Consider the following 25,383-nt stretch of genomic DNA (forward strand, 5'->3'; position numbering starts at 1 on the left):
TAAAAAATTTTAATATATTTTTTAAAATCACAAAATTAACTAATAAATTTTTTAATACTATAAATTAAATAATAATTTTTACATGATAATGTGCAATTGGTTCATCTTTATATTTTAAAAATTAAAAAGTTACGAAAAGGATAAACTAAAAAAAAAAGGAATAATTGAATTTTTTAGGAAGTAAATTGGTAACATAAAAAAAAATCACAAATTACAAATTCATCCTCTCCAACTCTCCAAGTACAATGAGAACTATAAGCATTAAACTTCTATAAATAATCAAATATATAATAAAAAGGGCTGCTTGATTTTCTCTTCTCCCCAAGCATTATTTTATCAGAGATTTCAGAGAGAGAAAGAGCGAGGGAGCTCTTCTGCTACCCGCAGGTGGTTGCTTCTTGCAGAAGGTTCTCTGTGATTTTTTTTATTTTCCTGTTTCCCGTTAATGTAAAAAGAACAGTTTAAGGAGGAGAAGAAATTGCAGATTTCAATAACAATATTAAAAAGGAGAAAAATTGAAGGGTTTTCGTGGGGAGAACCTTGTGTAGAGAGCCTAAATTTCCCAATTAGATTCCATCATCTCTTGACGTAATCGCTTTCTATTGCTTTAATCTCTCCATTTCAAACTCTCAGAAGAAAATTCGCTTTTCGCGTCTCAGAATTGTATTTTGATCGCCTCGTTTCTATCTTTGTTGGCTTTTATCTTTTGTTGCTTTGGCTTTGTTCTGAGCTTCGATTGGGGGGGCTTTTTCGGTTTTTTTGGGTGTAATCATTGGTGGGTACTTTGCGATTCGGTCATACCTTCGTGATTTGATGATGGGTAGGTGATTCATAGGGCTTTAGCCGAATTTTTGCGTGAGTGTGTCGTGAACGGGTGGCTTTTGAAGAATTGCACCCTGTTTTTTTTGGCTAAATTGGGCATTGTGGCGGATTTGGGTGTAAAGCTGTAGGTTTTTGGATAAAATCTCTGGAGGGTGTGGTTCGGATATGCTGTTTTTGCAGATTCTCTTGGTCTGTCGATAACATCTGGTGTTCTGTCGATTAAATTCGTCGTGGGTGTGCGGAATATTGGCTGTGTTGGCTGATTTCTGTAGTGGGATGGTGAAAAATCAAGGGTTAAGGCTCTGAGAAGGGTTGATCCTTCCATTTAGTTTTAACACAGACTTAAAACAGATCGATTCTGTTGTTTCAAAGATCATATCTTTGGGATCAATTGGCCTTGTTTGGGGTTTTAACATAATTTCTGCTGCAGTGTTGGTGAATTTTGTATTCTATTGTATTTTGTGGTGGGCAGCCCTGCGTCCAAGGATAAGATGAGTTCAAGCATCACGGGAGGTTCGGTTCATGAGGGTAAGCTTCTAGTTCACCTAGCAGAAAATGGCCACTCCTTTGAGCTTGATTGTGATGAAACAACCCCTGTGGAAGGGGTTATGAGGTATATTGAATCTGTCGCTGGGATTAATTTTAATGAACAGCTTGTTTTGTGTTTGGATATGAAACTTGAATCTCAGCGGCCACTTTCTGCTTATAAGCTTCCATCCAGTGATCGAGATGTGTTTATATTCAATAGAGCTAGGCTCCAAATCAATTCGCCTCCCCCTCCACCTGAGCAAGTTGATGTTCTTGAAGTTGCAGATCCTCCATCACCAGCATGTCCGCATGATCCCCACCCTTTAGATGACGCATTGGATCCTGCTTTGAAGGCTTTGCCTTCTTATGAGAGACAATTTAGGTACCATTATCATAGAGGTCATGCGATATACAGTAGAACTCATATGAAGTACGAGCATTGTGAGAGGTTATTGAGGGAGCAGAAGGTGCAGGAGAGAGCGGTTGAGGTTGCTAGGGGTAATTTGGAACAATATTATAGGATGATTAGTCAGAATTACTCAGAATTCATGAAGCGCTACACACCGCAGCATAGGATGCATTCCGAACTCTTAATGAATTACAGGAGGGATTTAGAAAATCTGAGGTCTATTAAACTTCATCCAGGTTTGCAAACCACTACACGCAAGTGTTTAGTGGATTTTGTGAAGGAAGATAACCTGAGAAAAGCTGTTGAGAATTGTAGCAACTCCCATAGGCAGTTTGAGAAGAAGGTTTTGGAGTTTAAGCAGATGTTTAGTGAAGTAAAGAGCAAGGTAGAGGAGTTATTTGCTTGCAGGACTTTGATTCCTTTTAGGAATTTAGAGCTAACCATCAAAGAGCATCAGCGATTCATCAATGAACAGAAGAGTATAATGCAATCTTTAAGGTTGGTAGACTTTCACCCAAGTCATCTGGACTAAATTATCTCTGTGATTTTTTATTAGTCTTTTTTTACCTATGTCAAGTTCCTGGTGCTTTTCATGTTTGCTTGATATATCTTGATTGATGCAATAAGCTGTTCCTTCAGAAGTTAGAACTACTCTATTACTATGGCATTATTTTATTGCTAGGAATTGGTTTTGGAACTTTTGTTATAATTTAAAGTTTGTTTACCATTAAGCTAATTGGTCTCTCTTTTTCAAGAGATAAGCATAGAGTAAACACTCCTGATGTGTTCTTTGTTCTTTTTACATGCTACCTGCCAAAAGAAAAAAAATAGTCAATTATTCTTACATTCATGCATCACAGGTGTGACGTTAGTAGCTTCTACTTTATTTGATAGTTAGATGTTAAGATGGTGGGATTTTGTTAGATGTAGCCTACAATAAGTTTTTTCCACTGAAGGTCGAAATGTAGAAAAGAAAGGATGGGGTTTTTGCTCTGGTAAAGAAAATAGTTTTGGGATCTTTTGTTCCATTTCCTGTCTCTAAATGTCTACTTGCAAATTAAGTTGGATAGTTAGGACTGGAAATTACTGAATTGACATTGAGGTTTCAAATTGTTGATGACCTTTCATCGCATCTGGTAACTTGTAGCTTGTTAATCCTTTTATGTGTTAATCATTCTAGTGATTACTGTAGCCTGATTGAATCATCAAGTTTACAAGGCTCTTGGTCTTCTTCTTTATGAAGTATGGAAAGCTTTCCTCTCTATGTGATTTGTAATTCCCTCGCCAACTTGTAGAATTCATTTACTTCAGAAGCCTTTCCATATGAGAAAATGTGTGTATTCTCTAGTTTAAGGTCATTATTTTCTTTTGATTTGTTATTTCTTTGAAGATAGATGAGCTTGATTATATGTTTCCTTCTTAACCTTGTGCATAGAACTTCTCAAATGCCGGATTGTAACCTCATTGTTTCTGGCTTCATTGTTATGGGGGTTTTGATTTTTTGTTCTTTATTATATCTGATTATACGTGGAAAGAAATAAAATAAATGTCTAAGCCATTTTAACCATTTAAGGTGGTTTTGAAGCATGCATGGTTACAAAGCCTTCAAGTTTGCCCCTTCCCTATTGCAGAAGACTTTGAAATATCATTAGGTCCACTTATCATTTATCAATACTCTATTTTAGAGCTTATGTTTATAAATTCTTCTTTCTTTTTTTTTCGTACAGTCCTAGTGTTGTAGGAAGATTTTGTAAATTCTGTAAACAAATGACTATGTGGTTGTATTAATGCAGCAAAGATGTAAATACAGTGAAGAAACTTGTGGATGATTGTCTGTCCTGCCAATTGTCCTCTTCACTTCGCCCTCATGATGCAGTTTCAGCCCTGGGTCCCATGTATGATGTCCATGACAAGAATCATTTGCCTAAGATGGAGGCTTGTGACCGTTCAATTACCAAGCTTCTTGAGTTCTGCAAGGATAAGAAGAACGAGATGAACAACTTTGTGCACAATTACATGCAAAAAATAACATATGTTTCTTATATAATTAAAGATGCTAAGTTTCAGTTTCCAGTTTTTAGAGAAGCAATGATGCGTCAGGATGATTTATTTACTGAACTGAAGCTTGTTCGTGGGATTGGTCCTGCATATAGAGCCTGCCTTGCAGAAGTTGTGAGAAGAAAGGCCTCCATGAAACTTTACATGGGCATGGCTGGACAGTTGGCTGAAAGGCTTGCTACCAAAAGGGAGACTGAAGTTAGGAGACGGGAAGAGTTTCGGAAAGCACATACTTCATATATTCCAAGGGACATATTAGATTCAATGGGCTTGTATGATGTTCCAAGCCAGTGCGATGTCAATATAGCTCCTTTTGACACAAATTTGCTTAATATTGATATCTCAGACCTGGACCGTTATGCACCCGAATATTTGGTGGGACTACCTGTAAAGAGTGAGAAGCATGCAAGCTTGAAAGGCTCATTTTCCATGTCCAATGACAGTTCTCAATCTGCTGAGGTTGAAGAGATTGTTGCAGACGCTCTTGACAAAGACTATTCTGAGGAGCTTCTTGAAGGCAGTGAGTTGGTAGAGATTGCTGGAACTAGCAAGTTGGAAGTTGAGAACACGAAACTTAAAGCTGAACTAGCTTCTGCAAAAGCACTCATATGTTCCCTCAGCCTTGAAGTTGAATATGAGTCGGTGGATGATGATAAGGTGGAAAGCTTGTTGAAGAATGCTGCAGAGAAGACAGTTGAAGCTCTGCAGCTGAAAGATGAGCATGAGAAGCATCTCCAATCTATGCTTAAGGCAAAACAACTGCAATGTTTGTCATATGAGAAGCGTATCCAAGAATTAGAGCAGAGATTGTCTGATCAGTTTCTGCAAGGGCAAAAACTTTCAAGCAGCAATATTGCATCTGATTTTGACCTTCCAGCTGCAAAAGCTTTTGACAGCAAACCACAAATCCTTAGTGATGTGCAAGCCCTTGTGCCTTGTATATCAACTTCAGAACCCATGGATGAGGTTTCTTGTATTTCTAGTTCTTTGGATGCAAAACTAGGGCTTTTCACAAGGCAACCAAGCAAAGGTCGAGAAGGGGGTGATGAAAATATGATGGATTCCTCTGGAATGTTAAATACTCAGTTGGATTCTCTAATGATGGAACCGCATCGTGAAGAACTGCAAGTCAGTGATAAAGATGGGAAAGATAGAAATTTGGGACAACTGGGCATGTCATTGGCAAACAGTTCCACAGCTGAGAGTATGCCTGAAGCGGTAAATGTGATACCTACTGATGCAGCAATAGAGCCAAAGATCGCTGGTGATCTCATTTTGGAATTGGAAAGTGCACTTGGAGAAAAATCAAATCAATTGAGTGAAACTGAATCCAAGCTCAAAGCTGCTATGGAGGATGTTGCATTGCTTACTAGGGAATTGGAAACAAGTAGGAAGCTCCTTGATGAATCTCAGGTATTAGCACATGGAACAGTGAACCACAATTTTGGATGTTTCATTTTGGATAAAATCTGTGCTGGCTTATGCACCCTCTTCCTCTAATAAATAGGGTTTTATATTTTTGACATCATGACATAGTGTGATAGTAGACTTATTAATTTTTCTCAGAATGCTATAGAAAATTCTGTTCAACTGAGAAATTTTGAATCTTTTCCATTTTCTGGAAACTGGGTGACTCCTGCTTAAGTTTTTGGAGTTTGCATACAAAATTTGACTATTTATTTTCTTCTTAACTATGTCTCATGATGGTCAGAAACATTTTCATTTAGCATTTTGGAGTTTTTGGGACTTGGAGTTTCATTTCTTAACATCCTTGAAAAAACCCTAGGCTTAAACTGAAAATGCTAGTATGATTTATCTTTTTTCTTGTCCTCGAATCTGAGATAATTTCCAAACTGTGATACCTAGTTCCTGTTTCAGCACTAGCAGAAGGAGCACAATTTCTTAAATGCTTGCCAACAGAAGAGTGCTTTTTCCCACCTATTCTAAATTTAATAGCAAAGGCAGACGGAATGTCTGAAATGACTGCAAGAATGACCTTTGATGGTGCTCCATCACTCTAAATTGTATAAGCAAGGAAATATTTATCTGAAAGATAAATCATAGTTGGTTTAGTAATTTTACTCTCTCAAACATCTATTGCTTGTCTGATGTATGATTGTTATTTAAGATTCGAACACATTGCAAAAATTACTTTAAAGGGTTCTCATTAATAATTTCATTTGGTTTGTAAGGTATCATTGATTAATGTTGTATAATATTTTAACCTTTTTCGTTGTATCGGCAGTAGTTCCAATTAAATTTTGGCCATCTTGGTTACTATTTTGATCAGTTGTAGTCTTGTTCTGATTGGATATCACAGATTCACTCCTTTTTTCGTGTTTCCTATGGCTATCATTTATTTACTATTTATTATTTATTTTGTATCAAACATGCTTTAAAGATCTGACCAGCTTGTAATTCACATGTTTTCCTTTCTCATAATCTTTTTTCCCCGTGTAACAGATGAATTGTGCTGACTTGGAGAACTGTTTGCATGAAGCGAGAGAAGCAGCCCAAACCCATCTTTGCGCTGCTGATCGGAGGGCCTCAGAGTATAGTGCTCTGCGTGCATCTGCTGTGAAAATGCGTGGCCTTTTTGAAAGACTTAGGAGCTGTATATGTGGCCCGGGTGGAGTTGCTGGTTTTGCTGATTCCTTGCGTGCCTTAGCTCAATCTTTGGGCAAGTAAGATTTTTGGCAGAATCCTCTATTACTAACTTAGCTCAATCTTCTATGGTTTAATAATTTTTTTTGTGAGACCATTCATCCGAAACTTGGTTTTGTCAGTCAAGCATTTACGACTTGTGTGATCAAATATTGGAAGTATAAAAAAGTTAAATGAAGAGGAGCTGCAGAGTTTCTTTTTCTGATTTTTTACTAATATTTTGTGGGGAATGGGGTGTGTTTGACATGGTTTTCAATTGTTATGGTTGTGGCTGTAGTATCAAGATGTCAATGCCAACTGCAACTAGTTTTCTAAAAGAAATGAAAAGCTTTGAGTTTTAGGTAGAAGTGATGATTATTTGAGGATCTTAGTCTTGCATTGGGTTGTATCAGTTTATGCTGGGATACAGGCAAATATGTATTGGCCTTCACTTTGTGTATCCACGAAAAATGATGTAAAATATGTTGATATGTTACTTATCAGTGTCAAGATCCTTGATGGGGTATGTTATTCTAGAATTACATATGGGATTCACTTTGAAAAATGGCAACAATTTAATTGCTTTACTTTGAAAATTATACAGCTCCATTAATGACAATGAAGATGATGGTAATGCTGAGTTTCAGAAGTGCATCCGGGTTCTTGCAGATAGAGTTGGTTTCTTGTCTAGGCATCGTGAAGAGCTGCTTGACAAGTACCCAAAACTGGAAGCTGCAAATGAGCAGCTTAGAAAGGAGTTGGAAGAAAAGAAGGAACTTGTTACCACTTTATATAAAAAGCATCAACTTGAGAAGCAGGTAATTTTAGATTGTTAATGGAGTTCTGTTCTTCATTAATTAGTGGTGCTGCATGACCAGTTGCGACCCAAATTGTTATTTACATTTTAAAGCAAATTATGGTTATGCACGCTTTTCAAGTGCTTTCTTATCATTTTAATTTTTTGGTGCATGTGTGCACGCACAAGCATGTTTGTTGGGTTGGTTTGTTATTGAGTTTAACTTTTATATGCCATCTATAGAATTACCTACCTCTTTTTAAGTAATTGTTAAGACTGGCTTAATTTCTGGCAGTACTGTCATCAACGGGGCATGGTGTACCGTTCTTGTGTGGCCTTAATCTTATGTAATTAATCTTATGTAATTTTATGTGTTCGTCGCTTACCTTTTTAGTTTTCCTTTTCAATTTTAGACCTTTCCTGTTTTAATATCCTTATTATTATTATTATTGTTATTGTTATTATCATCACCATCATGTAGTATATCACCATCATGTAGTATAGGAAAACTAACTAGGTAGTCTCTGGGTATTGAAATGTCCATGCGGTTTTAAAAAGTTCTATTAAAAAGTCTATGCCGTTAGATTGAATCACTGATAGTTCTCCTTTTTAACACTAAAAGAAGACATAATTTCTTTTCCAAATTACCCTCATGTGTAAACTCCTTAAAGAGAGAAAAGATGAGAGCATTTAAGAGTTTTCTTGCTGCTGTACCGGCTAATATAACGGAGTGACTTTTTTATAGACTTTTTAAAACCCAGATGAATGTTGTAATGTATTTTTCAAAATTCGGATTAATTAGTTAGTTTTCCCAACCATAGGGATTGTAGTAATTTTCCCTTGTGATTATAATAGTTGTGTTGAATCCTTTTGCTTTAGTCTTCTGGAACTTGACAGTACGGTGTTTTTAATGGTGTATTACTGCAGGCAAACAAGGAAAGGATATCTTTCGGGCGATTGGAAGTTCATGAGATAGCTGCATTTGTTCTCAACTCAGCTGGGCATTATGAGGCAATCAACCGAAATTGTTCTAACTACTATCTATCTTCTGAATCTGTGGCCTTGTTTACTGATCATCTTCCGAGTCGTCCCAGCTACATTGTTGGGCAGATTGTGCATATTGAACGCCAGATTGTGAAGCCATTGCCTTCAAGCTCACCCAGGCCTGAGCATGGCAAGACAGATCCAGTGGATCATCTGACTTGTGACACAGGAACTGACCAATTGACCCTGAATTTGGGATCAACTTCAAACCCATTCAGTCTTCCTATTGGCTGTGAATACTTCGTAGTGACAGTAGCTATGTTACCTGATACCACCATTCGTTCAGCACCTCCTTCCTGATCCCACCTGCCTCATGCAGAATACGACGTGATGGAAGAAATCAAGTGTATATTATATATATTATGTAAATGAATATTGGAAAAAGATGGTGGAAAATGAACTCTTTTCTTTTTGTACAGTTGATGTTCCATTTAAGTTAATCTTTGCTTTGTGTATAAAGCTACTCAATTTACTGATGTAAAAAAAAAAAAAAAAAAAGAAAAGGTGAATATATTTATCAGTCTCTTGAATTTTAATTGATTTGCTTGCTTCAATTTGAGTTGATAGAAGAGAATTTATAAACCAGTTCTCCAAAAGGTGTTTTTACGTCGCTTCTTCTTTTTGGATGAACTCAAATATGCAATGAAATTTTGGTAATCAAGGCAATAAATTCAACTATGCAATCAGAAATCAAATTTACTTGCAGTATGATTCTTGTAAATTATATTATGCTTATAATTATAAGTAATTGCCTCTTGTTTGCTTATATACTCTAAAATGAGAAGTTAATAACACCACTAATTTATATATTTTTTTATAAGTTGCATTTAAATATTTTTGCATTTTTAAAAATTAATTAGTTATTTTACTATTTAGTTTTTTAATTGAAAAAACTTATTAATTACTCTTTTAATATTTTAATATTTTATTTTTATAATATTGATTGCTAAAATTAATAAAGAAATTAATTTGTAAACTTTTTAAAATTAAAGAAATATTTTTCTTTTTTTTTTTTAAACTAAAAAATTAATGGGATTTTCTACATAAAAAGTAATAACTTTCTCTTTTAACTTTTTTTTTAAAAAAGTTAACCATTTAAAAAATTTTCAATCTGTCTTGAAAAAAAAAAAAAAGTATTTAGCTATTAACAGTTTTACAGAAATTTGAAAGTGGATTATTATTTTCATTATTATTGAAAATAAATTATTAATATGATATCTAAGATTGCTTTTAACATTTCCTGTCACGTTATAGCAGAGATATTAATTATGTCTAATTTATTAAAATATTAAGATAAATTCATAATCAACTCGTAATAAAAATTTTTGTTATATAATTCAATAAAGAACGAAATAAAAATATTTTTTAAAAGTTGTTCTACTACTCTTCTTATTCACTAACATAGATGATCAAGCAATTCCAATTAGAGAATGCTGTAAAATATTTTTTATAATTTAATAAGTATTAGAGTGAGAAATTCATATTAAAACATCACAAAATTGAATCTTGATAATTTGCTAAATAATAGAGAAGAATCAAAAGTTTTAAAAATAAATTATCACGAAGAAAAATATTAATTTTTACTTATTAGTTTATTCTGGCGTACGTACAAAATAAATGTTATTTATACCAAATATCTTGTGATCCTAATTGGAATATGAGAACAAAATAACTTATAATTGAAATAGAAAAATAAGATAAATCTTAATTAAAATAGGAAGGTATAAAATAATCATATTTGAATAAGAAAAATTATATCTAATTCTATTGATTTGGCTCATAATATATATAGGATTATAAAAGATACTAAAACACACTAAAAATCTCATATATGAACTTCCAAAATTAAATTAATTATAACCAAAATTGAATTTATGAATTTTAAGAAAATAAACCAATTTCTTTTTCTTATCTTCTAAACTTATTATTCAACTTGAATAATTTAAATTCTCTTTTGAGTTATGATTTCTTGCTTTCCTAATTGAATACTCGAACAATATCACAACGTTCTTGCACTTCAAATTGTTGAAAAGCATTATCCCCTTGTGCGCACATTAAATATAATTAATCTTAATTTCAGATAGAGTCTTTAAAAATATCTCTTGATTAATTTTCAAATTTAAAATGGCTCGTACAAATAAATTTTCTTAAATATTTTCACAAACAAAATATTTCGATATGTTTAGATCATTTATGAAATATTATATTAGAAGCAATATGAAGAGTAGCATTACTCTATTATGAATGTATTTTAAAAATAATTAGGGCTATTAAAAATGTTTATGATATTTCACGATTATATTTAAAACTTTAAATTTTAAATAGTAAAATTAAATCTTTTTAATTTGCCGTAATTATAGCGAAAAAAAAAAGAATAATTATAAATTATAATATAGTTCCTAAAATTCTATTTAGCTAATAAAATAATTCTTAAATACATATTTTATTACAACAATGTTATTTTTTGTTAATCCTTTTTTATTCCTATTTCCATTTTTATATAACATTATAGTTTATTAATAAAAATTTGAAATATAAAACTTTATAATTTAAAATATATAATATTTTATTTTATTTAGAATATTATTGATAGAAAATAAAGTTTTTCAAATATAAAAGATACATATATAATTTATAATATTGAGTATAAATATTTAATAAAATATTTTGATATATATTATTTATATGTAATATTTTATATAATAAAAATTTATTTATAATAAATATTTTTAATATAATACATTTAATATTACAAATGATAAATATAAAATATATTCAGTTTCCATATAAAATCTAAATTAAAAAGCTATAACATATAAAATTTCATTGTTCTAATAATTAATAGTATTTATTATTTAAAGAATACAGTGAACATGATGAACATGTGAGAAACTTCACTTCTTATATCGCCTCAAAAATAGTATTCAAAAATTATTATTGAATATTAGAGTATTATATTGAATATTTATACTCAATATTATAAATTATATTCATATATTTTATTTTAAAAATATTTTACTTACTATCAATAATATTTTAAATAAAATAAAATATTATATGTTTTGAATTGTAAATTTTTTTTATATTTTAAGTTTTTATTAATAATTTATAATATTATATAAAAGTAAAATAGGAAATAAGTAATGAGATTGATAAAAAATGATATTGTTATAATAAAATATGTATTTAAGAATTATTTTATTAGTCAAATAGAATTTTAGAGATTATATTATAATTTATCACTGACTTTTTCATTCTAATTTAATTTTTTTAATTATAATTGTGATAAATTAAAAATTTTTAATTTTATTATTTAAATTTAAAACTTTAGACATAAATATAAATTATCGTAAATATTTCAACCTTTTATCTAATAATCTAAATAATTATAATTGCGCTCCCTACTATAAACTGAAATTATTTTTTTTGAAAGCAACTAAAATTCAGTTGCTAAAATTATTTTTTTATAATTTAATAACCATTTTGATTATTTTTTAAAACTATTATATAAAAAAATCTAAACAATTTATATTTATATCCAAACTTTAATTTTTAAATGATGAAGAAAAAATTTTTCAATTTAACACAATTATAGTCAAATAAATCAAATTAAATTTAGAAAAATTAACAGAAAATTTCAATGTAGTTATAAAATTCTATTTGAATAATAAAATATTTTTTATTAATTTCATTATTTACTTTTTATTTTCATTTTTATATAATATCATAGATTCATAATAAAAACTTGAAATATGAAAAAGAACTTTATAATTTAAAACATATAATATTTTATTTTATTTACAATATTATTAATAGAAAGTAAAATTTTTAAAATATAAAAAATATACACATGATTTATAATATTGAGTATAAATATTCAATGAAATATTTTAATATATATTATTTATATGTGATAATTTATATAATAAAAATTTATTTGTAATAAATATTTATTCAATATAATATATTTAATATTATATATAATAAATATAAAATATATTTAATTTTAATATAAAATTTAAATTAAAAAACTATATATTTTACTAGAAATATAAAAATTTAAAGAGTACGATCATTAACTTATCTAGATTCAATTTAATAATTTTTATTATAATTGTGACAAATTAAAAAATTTTAATTTTATTATAAAAAATTTAAAATTTAAAATATAAATATGAATTATTCTAAACGTTTGGATTTTTTTATGTAATATTTTTTTTAGTAAATAATAGTTTCAAAAATATTTATCAAAATATTGGTACCACAAGCATCTATATTACTTTAACTAATATAAAACTCTATATAATTTAATTAAATCAGTTTATTGAGAATTCATATTATTTGCTTCAAATAAATTAATTTCTTTAGTAATGTGGTTTAGACAACTTATATCTTTCAAGAGATTTCATATATATATTTTTCAAGTGAGTCATATAAATAAATAGTCACTATATGCATAAATACATTTTAACATTTTTTTTTTCAAATTGCCAAACTAAAAATAATTATCTACTACAAAACATAAATATCAACCACATATCTCTTTGTAATAACTATAAAGTTTTATGAATTAATCACTTTTATTCTACTTGCTGAGTATGGACTTAGATGTTTATTCTATCCCCTAATATGGAGAAAATTAATTTGCTAAAAATTATTATAAAAAAATATCATGTGAAAAATTTTAAATATTAAATTAAAGTTAGAGATTCATACTTGATATACATTCATAATCTCCTTTGAAAGCCCATCTTAGTGCGTTGTGGTGGAATAATTGAAATATATATCGCATATGTAAATAATTCTTGGTTTTTGACTCAAAACTAATTGTAAATATGTCTCTGCATTTTCAGAAACTTATTAAAACGTCTTTAACTTTTCTCTCCGTCAATGAAATAGTCATTCTGTCACATTTTCTGTTAAAAATAGATAAAGGATGAGAGATAAAATTTTTAAAATCCAATTTTTCCCTCAAATAAAACCCCTTATTTAGTCCTTGGATGTTGCTATTATTAATAAGTCAGTCCCTACATTTTCAAAGATCTATTAAAACGTCCTTATCTTTTCTCAGATCTATTAAAACGTTCTTATCATTTCTTTTCATTAACGAAATAGCCCCTCCTCCTCCTCCAAAAAGATGACGAAAAAGAAGAAGATGATGATGAAGGAGAAGAAGAAGAAAAAAGAAGAAGAAAGAGAAGAAGAAGATGATGATGATTAAAAAGAAGAAAAAGAAGAAAAAAAAATCTCCTCTTTCTCCTCCTTAAAGAAGAAGAATAAAAAGAAAAATCGAAGAAGAAGAACCAAAGAAGAAGAAGAGGAAAAAGAATCAATAAAGAAGAAGAAGGAGGAGGAGGAAGAAAAAAAAGGGGATAATTTAGTCTTTTGCTATATTTTTAACAGCAGAAATAGACAGAAAGGCTATTTTATTAACGGTGAGAAAAGATAAGGACGTTTTAATAGGTTTCTAAAAATAAAGAAATTGACTTATTAATAATGGCAATATCTAGGGACTAAATTATAAATCTTTTTAAAAAAAATGCTTGATGATTCTCTCATTCATTAATTTTGAGATGATTCTCTCATTCATTAATTTTGAGACTTAAGAGAAAATAACAAATTATCTTTTGAAAATTTTTCCATCATATAGTGTCTAACAACTCATTTGAAGTTTAGCTTTAAGTGAATTTTATAGTACCAAATATTACATTGATATCATTTGCCGTACATATATCTTCATCATGGATCAAGAATCCAATTAAATAAATAACCAAAATTTATTCAACAAGAAATATTAAATAAGAAAACTTGCAAAGCAATATAAAGGAAAAAAATAACACAATAAAATTTAACTGGTAATTAATTTTCCCTTGAGAACAAGCAGCAAATGCGAATTCATTTGAACCTTCTTGATTTTCAAATAAGTAAATATATGAATTCTCAATAATCTTTTCGCATCATTATTGATTTGCAATAGTCCAATCGATCAATGCCAAATAATAAATCATTTTGATTAGTAAACTTTAGGTCTACCGTAACATATATTTTAATCATAATAATATTTTTATAATAAAATTTGAAAGACAAAGAATGTTGCTTTCAACTCGTATTTCTTATTCAGAAGAATAGATATAACAAAAGTACTTGACAATAGTCTCATTCAATATCTCAATATAATCGAAATGAATATATAATCCTCTAATTCATTGTCTTTGAGACTTAGGATAGAATAACAAATTATCTTTTAAAAATTTTTTCCTCCATATAGTGTCTATCAATTCATTTGAAGTTTAGCTCTTCAGAAGCCTTCAGTTAATTTTGTAGTACTAAATGTTATATTAATATTATTTATAGGATATATATCTTCATCAAGGATCAAGAATCCAATTAAATATATAAGCAGAGTTTATTAAACAAGAAAACTTGCAAAGCAATGTAAAAGAAAAAATAATACAATAGATGGTAAGTTACCAATGGATTTTGAAATCCATTGCCAATTTACCAAGGATTTCAAAATCTTTTGAAAAATTTAGTAATAAAATATCAAATAGATTTTGAAAATTTATTACAAAATTATAAAAATAAAAAAATTGTGTTGAATTTACAAATGAATTACTAAATCCATTTGTAAATTAATCACTTAATTTTATTATTAGCAATTATAAGTAGCTAAATTCTATTGATAAATTACTAGTAGATTACTGATTGAATTCAAAATATGTTAGTAAATTTCAAGATGATTTTTTTTTAACTTCCAAATCACTGGAATTTGTTGGTAAATTTGACACTAAAATTTTTACATATATTACCACTAGATTTTGAAATTTATTAATAATTTATTGGTAAAATCTATTGGTAATTTGGTAAATTCTTGTAGTGGGAGTTGTTAAGTGCACAATGATATATCATTTTATCTCTCATAATTTCAATATTATTCTTATTATCAATTCATTTTTTTATAAAACATCTATTAAATACAACAAACGTCGAATCCGTTAAATTCAACAGATTCTCTATTCTAGTTTAAGGATTCTATAGATAGGATGAATGAGTGTCGATTTCACAGAAATTTATAAATTTATTTATTTTAAATATCAAATGAGAAAAATAAAAAAAGAAAATTTGAAATGAAAAAAAAAACAAAAGAAATTTTAAATTGAAAATTTTGTTTTAAAGAAGGCAACAAATAATAATAATTTTAATGAAGTAAAGAATTAATGAATAGAATTCAAGGTAATTCAAATTAAAAGATTTATCAATTATTATTGATTTTAAAAGTAATTCAGTCAATTTTCTATTATTTGGTTAAAGTGTTTAAACAAGTAAATTCCATCAATTTTTTTTAATATTAGATTAATATGCAAAGTACTAAATTAATTCTTAATTAATTAACAATCTTATCAAATGAATAGATTTTATTGATTAATAATTACAAGTAAATTATTTAGATCAAATCATTTAATTTTTTAATATAAATAGATATATTAATTACTATTTGCATTAATTCAATTAAATAATTATTATATTTAATTGAGTTAATTAGCAATATGTTGTCTAATTAGAATATTTAATATACCTCTTCAATATCTAAAAAGACAACAATAGAGGTGATATTTCTCAAAAGAAGGAGAATGAAAACAGAAATTTAAGATGAAAAGAAAATGAGATTGGATCTCACAACTTTATAAAAATCTTAACTAGATTAACTTTCAGCTGATAAAGAAAATTAGCTATGAAGAGTCATTACAAAATGCAGAAAAATATAAAGAAGAAGAGTATTGTTCAGCTCAAGATGATTAAGTGATTAATAGATAAAGAGATAAAGAGAGATATAATATATCTTCCTACTCCTAAAACAACCTTTTATGTAGACTTTTTCCCAACTAAAAGATAAAAGAAAATATTCAAATTTGAAAGAAAGAAAAGAAATCAATAAATCCTTCTACTATCTTAATTCTTAATCTGATTACACTTTCAATTATTTGAAATATTTTAAATTGTGTACAACTGTCAAAACTGAATTTCTACTGTGTCAAGGTCGAGCTTGGGTCATATTCTTAGACAAAATAGAACTTTTCAGTCCAAAACAGTTTTAAAATAACTTCTATCGGTTCTTTTTAACACTTTCGGCTACAAACCTGATTAAAATTAAAATTGAAGTGAAAATCCATTTTTTTACCATCAACAATATAATAAAATTATGGAAATTAATATGAAAAAAGTAGTGAGTTTGATAACTCATCAAAAGATAACTCCAAGAGTGAGATTAGATGACACAAGTCTCTTTTTATCTTAATTAAACTTTTCAAATTCAAAATTTAAGTATAAATCACATTTAAAACTCAGAAAAAAAGTGTTTTACCTTTTTAGTAGATACTCGACTAAATCGTGAGATTTAGATACTAAATGATTTTTACATATAACATTTACACATGGTAATGCATTTCTCCCAAAATGAGTAAGGAAAGTCAGGAATTGAGAGGGATTGAGGGATTGAGTTTATGCAAGGCCAGTGCCCAGCAAAGGAGTCTTTGATACTGCTTGTCGATTGTTTTCTTGATCTCACTGAGTGGTTTTGGGTAGGCAGGGGAAGGTTTGTCATTAGATTTTTGTATAATTTTGTTGCTTATTTCAACCTTGGTCTTCCCTCGCCAAGGTTGGTTGTGCATGTAGTTTTGAATTCGGGTTTTTATTGTTTCTTGTTTTCTCTTTAAGGTCTCTGTCAGCAATCAAGGGAGGGTTCTCTAATGACCTAGCGATAGTGGTCATTCTGTTCTAACTTCCTGAGAGGGTTCATACTTGAATGATAACGGCAATTCAGGATCACACTACTACATTTGGTGATTAATGCTCCTGAAGGCCATTGACAGACCATGCTATATTGTGTCTCCTTTCTGCTGAGTGCCACTTGTTTGGTTGTATCAGAGTTGTTCTTACACTTACGAGAAGCCAGGAGCCTTTCCATCTGTTGACAATGGAAAATGGGCCCGATTGTCTTTGGTTGTAGAGTTTGTACTTGGTTGTCTTGTGGCAGCAATTGCTATCGGCGTTAGATTGAGGCATCCTGCTTTGCTATCGGCAATTATAGTTGTCGGAGCTTCCTTCGCTTTCCTTGGCTTGGGTGGTTTAATTCAAGGTTAGGAGTTAATTAGTTTGTCATTTGGTTTGAAATTGCTTGGTTGGGCTTTTAACTTTGTTTTGTTCAGACCGTGTACATGTCTGCATGTATGTTTCCGTCCATTTGAAAAATTGCAATGCAATTCTTGCATGTCCAAAAAAAAAAAAAAGAGAAATGAACAGGGAAATATTTTTACACGACATTTACAAGGATTCTTCATCAATACAAATTTCCGAATCCCTGAGCAACCCCAAGTCTCAAATTAATGCAACTCAGAATCATTAGATATATTATACAGCCAGTAGCTCTGCATTTCACAAGAGAGATTCACTAACTAGCGTTATTTGCCATCCTTCAACTAATAAACAACAATACTAATTATCTAGCTTGACTCTCACCATCTTCTTCAGAAATGTTAAACAAGAACTTTGGAAGAGATGCAATCCGAGGAAGATGAAGCAACAGCTCCCCAAATGAGTCTTTCCTCGACATGCCTGGTGTATGCTTGCTGCCAGAAACATCATTTATATTCCCTTCAGGGTCCTTCAGATCACCTTTACTCTTGTTTTCATGCAACAATTCACTGGTGTCATTTACCTGAACTCCTTTACCGGTGTCTGACTCTTCAATGCAACTTTCCTCATTAACTTGCAAGTTCTGGGTTGAAACAGGGTCCTTCTGCAAGAGACAGCAGAGAGAATTGACCCTAGCCATGAGCCTTTTCTCATCCGAGGAGGTTGTCAGCTGGGTGTCGCTAAGAAGGTACTGTGCGATGTCCTCTAATATGTCCTGGCATTCTGATCCATCAGCAGAGAACTGTGCATTTCCGGAGGTCATTTGTTCTGAAATACAGTTCCCAATGTGATTCATGAGATCACTCATTGACATAGATGATTTCAAGCCAGGCACTTTGATCTGATCCCAATTCCTAGGTCCCTTTGAATCAACAGCCTCACAAACTCCACCCCCTTCAATTGCACGAGTATCCATCACTAACATGAGAAAGAAAAATCAGTCATCATTCTCAGAAGGCAAACAGCTTATAGAACACTACACTACTCAAATGGTAGGGAAACAAAAGTACCAGGGTCCTGGCATTTTGAATAATAACAGCATTATCAATTAGAACAAGAATATCAAAATAATTTTAGATGAAACCACTTTTGCTCTTGAGATGAGATATTTAATGCAAAAAACTTTGGGAAGATAGGACATAGGATCATGTGTCCAAGTTTGCAGTATGATTCTTTGGCTCAACCAAGACTGGAATATAGTCAGACAGTTATAAACATCATAAAATCAAAGAATTAATGGCATATACTGAAACATAGTATAAACAGATAAATTACAAAGTATGGTTAGTTAACAGTATTATCAATTTAGGTTCTTTAGACTCCTCCCAATGACCCAATGTCATATCAGAAGTTTCCTTGCATGCAGAAGTAACATTATATAGTTAATTTACACTGTCTAGAAAAAATATTGCAACAATTTTCCTCAGGTTTGCAGTGTTTGGGGAGAGAATAATGAAAATTCAATTTTAAAACAAAAAATCACCCGAGGGGAAAGGTCACCTTCCCTAGACTAACCCAACGGCCAGATAAATGGAACCAAAAATTAGAACATAATTATTTTCCGCTAGTGCAGCATTATCGCATGAAAATTCTGTTCATATAGATCAAACAAATTCCATAATCTTATCATACCTGAGCTAGGAGAAGGAGCTCCTCGGGAAATGTGCTCTGATGATGTAGCAGCATGATCACCCTTTTCAAACTCTAAGGAAGATGAGTGAGCGGCAGATGGTGATGCTATATCTTGGAAACCAGAAAGAGAGGATCCTTTACCAGTCTCCACTTGATTAAAATCATGACTTTTTGATTCATCTGGATCTTCAAAAACAGATGAACGCTGTTCAAAATATGGTGAATCCAAAATTATTTCTGGTTGTCGACTTAAAAAGTTCAAACGCATGTCACACTGGATGAGCTTTTCAAAATGTTTATTTAACAGCCCCTGAGGACATTGCAGAAAATGTTGCCTGCAGAACGAAAATATTAGATTTTTATGTAAGTATATTATCGTGGCTCATTATGACATAATAGCTGTATCTTCTTATGTAGATTATCATAATGAGTCTTGAAAGCAGTCCCTGATGATAAATTTTGGAATTCAGTTTATAGCAATGGTTTATCATAAATGAATGTAATACATGGCTAATAGGTAAATGAATGAAAGAACAAAAGAACTGGGGAAAGAATAATTATACAAGAAGGTTCTCAGCTAAAAACAAACATAATCAGCAAAAATTGGCGACTGCAGAATTTAGAAGATGGCACATACTAGAAACAAGAATGCAAAAGAAAGTAATAACAGGTTTATTCAGACAAAATCTCCAATCAGTAAGAGAGAAAATTTTAATATTATACCTGTGTATGCTAGCCTGTCCATTAGTAAAATCTGCTGTTGCCTGCCATAAGGTGTGCTTTCGGGGCTGTGGATTAGTCTCCCTAAAGAAAAGAGGCTGTCTAGCCAGCTGCATTGCACAAGAAAAACCTTAAACTCGTAAAGATCCATATCAATAGCTTCACACAAACATGCAGACAGATGCACATATAGAGTAATTTACCACAACAGTCAATGTTCCAGGTGCACTATCAGGACAGTTAGCCTTCAAAGCCATAATATCTGACCATTGGATTTCTATCTTACTCTTCAGACCACCTTCAAGAACTTCCCAAACAAGCTTATGCTTCGCAAAGTAACACTTTGCAACCAACTCCCCTTCATATCTTGACTTATACTGCCAACAACAAATGATCCAAGAAAGTATGTGTAAAATTACCTCCATTAATCAAACCATGTATATTAAAGATTAGAATGCCATGGTCATGTGAGCTCAGGCATATACACACTTAGAAATCAAACATATAACATACAAATACCTCCCAGCTCCCAATCCTTAGAATAGAAGCAGGAAAGTTGGAGGCCTTGAGCTTGTCAGTGGTGCCTGAAGCAATAGTAGTTTTACTCTCCTTCTTAACTTCCAAGTTATTATTTTCAGTCCGTTGAGCTCCTGGCACTGAAGAACCTCCTTGAGAGAGCCTCATTTGAATCAAGTCCAAAAGTGATGGGCTCTTTCTCAGCCGTAATCCCAAAGGGCTAGGCTCATCCAGCGGATTGTATTGCGCCGGTGGAACAGGAAATGCATTAGCACCCGCACCCCACTGCTAAATTAAAACAATTAAAATTCAACTAATATTAATTTCAACAAAATTATAACTTGCAAGTTTGCAACTGTGAAGCAACCGTCACAATGAAAACAAATTAACATTCTAATGCATGCCGGATATCATCAGAGATCCTAGATTCTTCACTTTAACAAATAAAAAAAAAGCATCACGTTGTGTCCCAGAAATTTCAAAATTGCAGGTCCAAGTCCAGCAAGAAAATCAAAATTTCAGAAGTAAAAGGCACGAAATGGAAACCCCATCCAAATTCATTACCACTGAATCCTATACTAGATTCAACCCCAATCCTCAACTGTTTGGCTGCCGAAAAATTTTCCAATTTTCTCGAGAATGACAACAAAATACAGGATACCATACAGCCAAATTAAATTGCACTAGTAGGAGCAGGAGTAAATTGATTAAATATTCGCCATTATTTTCATTTATTTTCTCACCAAACGAACAAACGTATTGGAGCATAATGAGTACCTGTTGAACAGCTTGCGATGGCTTGGATCGCTTGTTGAGGGACCCATGCTCTTCCTCTAAAGGATCCTCCACGATCTCTAGCTTCACCGGCACCTTGTTCCCACTTGACGACGTCGTTTCGGGTTCAGCCGGCAGATTCCCGGATTTCATCAACTGCACCATCGATTTTTCCCCAACCAAAAACAGCTCCGAGAAATCCGTATCCAAAATCAAAAGATTTTTCCCGAGAAAATTCAAAAGGAAACAAATCCTACAAATCAAAATCAATTGTCCTCTCTTTTCTTTTCTTTTCTTTTTTTGGGATCGAGAAAATATTGGGCGGACGATGTTGTGAAAACCCTAGAATTGAGAGTTGGACTAATCTTAACGGTGAGTTTTGACGGCGTGCACGTGCGAATTCTGCGTTTACGAGGAATAGCACGTGTCATTTTGACTGTATTGGTTGAAATTACGGAAAAGTTGTTGGCTTTGATTGGCTCTTGGCCGAGGGAGGAAGCGAGGAGTTTGGTCATTTAGCAGAGGGGCATAAAAGGCACATGACGGCCGACACGTAAGAGTTAGTGGATAAAATGTAGGGCCCGTTGATTCTTCAAAATGACGGCGGTGGTTGGTTTGGTGCGACACGTGCCGGATGATCCGGAGTTTGCTTGACAAGACCGGTTCCTTGAATTTTTTCCTTTCTCCAATGTAGGAATTCATCGAGGATGGGGATTGGGACTCCAAAATATGTACGGGGAAAATTATTAGAGCCCTGAATTTATGAAAAGTAATTAATTAATTCTCATAATTTTAAAAAACAATTAAAATATCTTTCAATATCTTAAAATAACTTTCAATATTTTAAAATATAATCATTTAATTTTTTTTATTAAAAATCACTAATATATTTCATTTGTCTTAACTAAAAAGGTAATTAAAAAGCCTCTATAAAAAAATGGACTTTTAACTCTATTTTTCCTTCAACTTCAACAAATTTTGTTAATCCAATATAAAGTATAAACAACAAGGTTAAAATTCAACATACACGAAAAAATCTATTAACCTAGAGTATAATTTCCAAATTAATATCTTTAAGTCAGAACTTATTTTTTAATCAACAACAACTTTCACTAATATCTCAAATTCAAATACAAATTAAAACTCAAATCAATAATAATAAATTTCATCTATAGTTCAACTCAAAATGAAAATAAAATTCAAATATAAAGAACAATAATGTTTTATTTATTTTAAAAAATATATTTTATAAATTTAAAACAGGTGAAACAATAAGTATTTCTGATATAAATGAATGCTATAAATCTCTTCATGATAAGATAAATGGAGGTTCAAATACTATTAATGCATGATCAATGGACTGTTGCTGACAAAAAAAAAGAAGTAAGCACTGTCAATAGTGGTGAAGAACTCCCTCTCGTCTTCTACTGCTTCGATGGCATCTTGTTGGAAGTTCTCTATAATTATATAGAGAGAGAAAAAGTTGATTTATGCGATGGTGAGGTGAGACATGAAATGAATTTTAGAAAGTTATGCTGTTGGTTAAAAAAATAGAAAAACGCACCGATCAACATAAAAAATTTACAATATGGTTTAAAAGGTTGAGAGAAAATATAAAAGGTTTAGTGATTTAGGGTAAAGTTTATGGAGATAGAAAATAGATCTAGCAAAGGAAAGGATCTAGGTTAATAAAGAATATTTGAGGGTGGGGTGCGGTGAATCAATTGGGTAAGTGGAGAAATGAGTTAACAATATAATTAAGATTGAGATTTATCATTGATTGGAGTTCTTGAGTAGGGCAAGTGCCCTAGGCTTTATATGTCTGTAAAAGTTTGTTTTTTTTTTTCTTTTTTGAAAGCAGAGCTACTGATTGTATTAATAAAATTTCATCAAATAAAAAGGGATATCATCTCAAACAGAGAGACGATTATGCCTGATAGATTCTCTAGCCAAAGTATGAGCAGTTGGAGTAGTATTACGACGAACCCATCTAACAGAAATATCAGTTCTAGAACCTAACAAAGATTTACAATCATTCAAAATTAAACCCCCTGCATAAGATAATTTGGCAAAAATACTCTTCAAGTGCCTGTCTAAACCTCTGTATAAGATAATTTGGCAAAGATACTCATCTTTCTTTCTCACCTCTCGAGCATAAATCATTAAAATCTCCCGAACAAACCCACGGAATAGAGGTTCTACGAGATAAAGCTCGAATAAGGTTCTAAGACTAACAATGTCGTTGCGATTCCAGAAACCCATAATAACTAGTAAACTTTCATTGAACATTACCTTCCGAAACAACCAAACCAATAAAATTTGAAGAAAAGCCAACCACAGAAACATACCCATGACTCTTCCACATTAACGAAAGGCCTCCTCCCAATCTTTATCTATTGACTGAGAAGCAACCATCAAAATATAAAAAACTATGAAAAAATTCCATACAGAACTAAGAGTTTTTATTTCCATAAAAAATAAAATGTCCGACTTGTAACTAGAAACCAAATCTTTCAATACAATAACTGTCCGAGAATTGCCGCCATAAATCTGCCAAAAAGGTCTACATATTCTGAAAATTGATTGGATTACATGTGAGAAATATCCCCACCATACAGAAATCAGAAGTGACGATCGGAATATCTTTGGAGCTCTTAATAAGGACAACAACATTTTCTTTTTCATCGATAATCAATTGATGTAGATCGTCTTCCTTGAGGAAGAGGAAAGAAGAAATTAGGTTTATGAAAGAGGAAAATGCGAGAGTATTGAGCCACAAAATGACCACAGAGAAAACTTGCATCGAAAGTAAGTACATCCATGTCTGTAAAAGTTGGTTGCTATCAATAAAGTGGATAAAATTTATTTTTGGAATTAAAATGGTAAAGGAGTTTATTTTGGAAACTAAAAATTATTCTCTTTTTTATTAACATTTCTCCCCTTTAACTAATAAAATTCTTACTAAAAGATAATATTTTAAAATAGTAAAAATATTTTAGTTACATATAAAAATTATAAAAATTAATTAATTAATTAATTTCTCTAAAATTCAGGACTTTATAATAATTTTTTCAATATGTAAAGAGCATAAGGCTAAGGAGAAGGTTTATAAGGCCTAAAGATACACATCACCACATGAAGGACGAAGGTCCAACAACATTCTAATCCTAATTTAAGCAGGGAAAAGCGCCTTTACCATAAACTGAAAACACTAAAGCATACAAAATTTTTGCACAAAAGAACTTTAGAAACCAACACAGGCACTAAACAACAGGAACACAATATTATACTTCCCTTCTTGAACGACTACAAACTCTCAGAAGCCCAAATGACTAGAACATCTCCAGTACTTGAAGAAAGCAGTAAGTTGGAAATTCTTAACATTCTTATACCTTGAAAGCCAACCACCTTGAGGATAGAGAAAGCCTCTAGAAGATACCCAACTAGAAAAAGTTGGAACCCTCTCAAGCTAAATACCAAGCCAAAACTTATAAAATGCTTCCTTTGAAGAAGATCTAAACATGCAAGACTAGACCCAGAGAAGGTTTCTCTTGAAGAAGATAATATGGACAAACAGGTCTAAAAACACAACCCTTTCCTTCCATTTTATGTCCTGCAACAAAAATCAGGTAAAAAATTATGTGTAGCCTAGCTACCTAACTAGGAAAAGATGAAACTCTCTCAAGCCATTTACCAACCTAGATACTCATAAAACGCTTCTTTTGAAGAAGATTTAAACATGCAAGACAGGACCTAGAAAACGCTTCCCTTGGAGAAGATCTGGACATTCAAGTCTTACAACATAGCCCTTTTCTTCTAATCTATGTCTAGCAACAAAAATCAAATAATATATATATATAGTCTAGCCATATACAGGCAGGCAAGGGCAATCCACAATCTAGGGCTAGAAGGATGTTATTCTATGCCCGGATGGAGTAGAGGACAACCAAAATCTATAACAGCAAATGGGTGCTAGTCAGCCAAAAGAAAAGAAACTCGTATAGAAATTCTCTCTCTAAACACAAGAGAGAGAAGAACCTTTCAAATCTTTGGTCCTTGAGTTCAGTCACGGATGGATGAAATGGATAAATCTAGTATTTTTAGAGGTGCATTTAATATAACTAGTTTTTAATTATATTTTATTAATTTTAATATCTTAACTTGAATAACCATTTAAATTTGGTTTTTAATTATTATAATATGAAATTATATATTATAACTTTAATTAGAAAGAGTTTGTTTGAAAGAC

General features: G+C 31.2%; 2 protein-coding genes across 4 annotated transcripts; one reads left to right on the forward strand and one right to left on the reverse strand.

Annotated features, from left to right (window-relative positions):
- The first annotated feature begins 300 nt into the window (after positions 1 to 300).
- LOC110616589 (autophagy-related protein 11) lies at positions 301 to 8,836 on the forward strand. The gene is made up of 5 exons (XM_021759014.2): positions 301 to 2,257; positions 3,553 to 5,230; positions 6,281 to 6,501; positions 7,065 to 7,278; positions 8,184 to 8,836. The coding sequence occupies exons 1-5, from the start codon at positions 1,314 to 1,316 to the stop codon at positions 8,598 to 8,600; spliced, it is 3,474 nt and encodes a 1,157-aa protein (XP_021614706.1). The 5' UTR covers positions 301 to 1,313; the 3' UTR covers positions 8,601 to 8,836.
- Positions 8,837 to 17,585: 8,749 nt separating this feature from the next.
- LOC110617571 lies at positions 17,586 to 21,513 on the reverse strand. Of its 3 annotated transcripts, none has more exons than XM_021760449.2 (6): positions 21,138 to 21,513; positions 20,364 to 20,645; positions 20,048 to 20,221; positions 19,848 to 19,954; positions 19,125 to 19,459; positions 17,586 to 18,410 (listed from the first exon to the last, which is right to left on the reverse strand). In XM_021760449.2, the coding sequence occupies exons 1-6, from the start codon at positions 21,297 to 21,299 to the stop codon at positions 17,797 to 17,799; spliced, it is 1,674 nt and encodes a 557-aa protein (XP_021616141.1). In that variant the 5' UTR covers positions 21,300 to 21,513; the 3' UTR covers positions 17,586 to 17,796. The 3 variants fall into 3 exon arrangements, with proteins under 3 accessions (XP_021616141.1, XP_021616140.1, XP_043813647.1); XM_021760448.2 differs by having other exon boundaries at positions 20,364 to 20,648; positions 21,138 to 21,478; XM_043957712.1 differs by lacking the exon at positions 20,364 to 20,645 and having other exon boundaries at positions 21,138 to 21,478.
- Positions 21,514 to 25,383: the final 3,870 nt, after the last annotated feature.

This window comes from Manihot esculenta, chromosome 6 (assembly GCF_001659605.2).
Source record: "Manihot esculenta cultivar AM560-2 chromosome 6, M.esculenta_v8, whole genome shotgun sequence".
Classification (NCBI taxonomy): Eukaryota; Viridiplantae; Streptophyta; class Magnoliopsida; order Malpighiales; family Euphorbiaceae; genus Manihot; species Manihot esculenta.

What these genes read in the sequence shown, in the direction of transcription:
- LOC110616589 (XM_021759014.2), top strand. Translation starts at nt 1,314, where the DNA reads ATGAGTTCAAGCATCACGGGAGGTTCGGTTCATGAGGGTAAGCTTCTA. An exon ending in AGCTCCTTGATGAATCTCAG is followed by an intron (nt 5,231 to 6,280) that starts GTATTAGCACAT and finishes CCCGTGTAACAG; the next exon opens with ATGAATTGTGCTGACTTGGA. An exon ending in TTAGCTCAATCTTTGGGCAA is followed by an intron (nt 6,502 to 7,064) that starts GTAAGATTTTTG and finishes AAAATTATACAG; the next exon opens with CTCCATTAATGACAATGAAG.
- LOC110617571 (XM_021760448.2), bottom strand. Translation starts at nt 21,299, where the DNA reads ATGGTGCAGTTGATGAAATCCGGGAATCTGCCGGCTGAACCCGAAACG. An exon ending in TAAGGATTGGGAGCTGGGAG is followed by an intron (nt 20,222 to 20,363) that starts GTATTTGTATGT and finishes TGTTGTTGGCAG; the next exon opens with TATAAGTCAAGATATGAAGG. An exon ending in GGACAGGCTAGCATACACAG is followed by an intron (nt 19,460 to 19,847) that starts GTATAATATTAA and finishes TTCGTTCTGCAG; the next exon opens with GCAACATTTTCTGCAATGTC.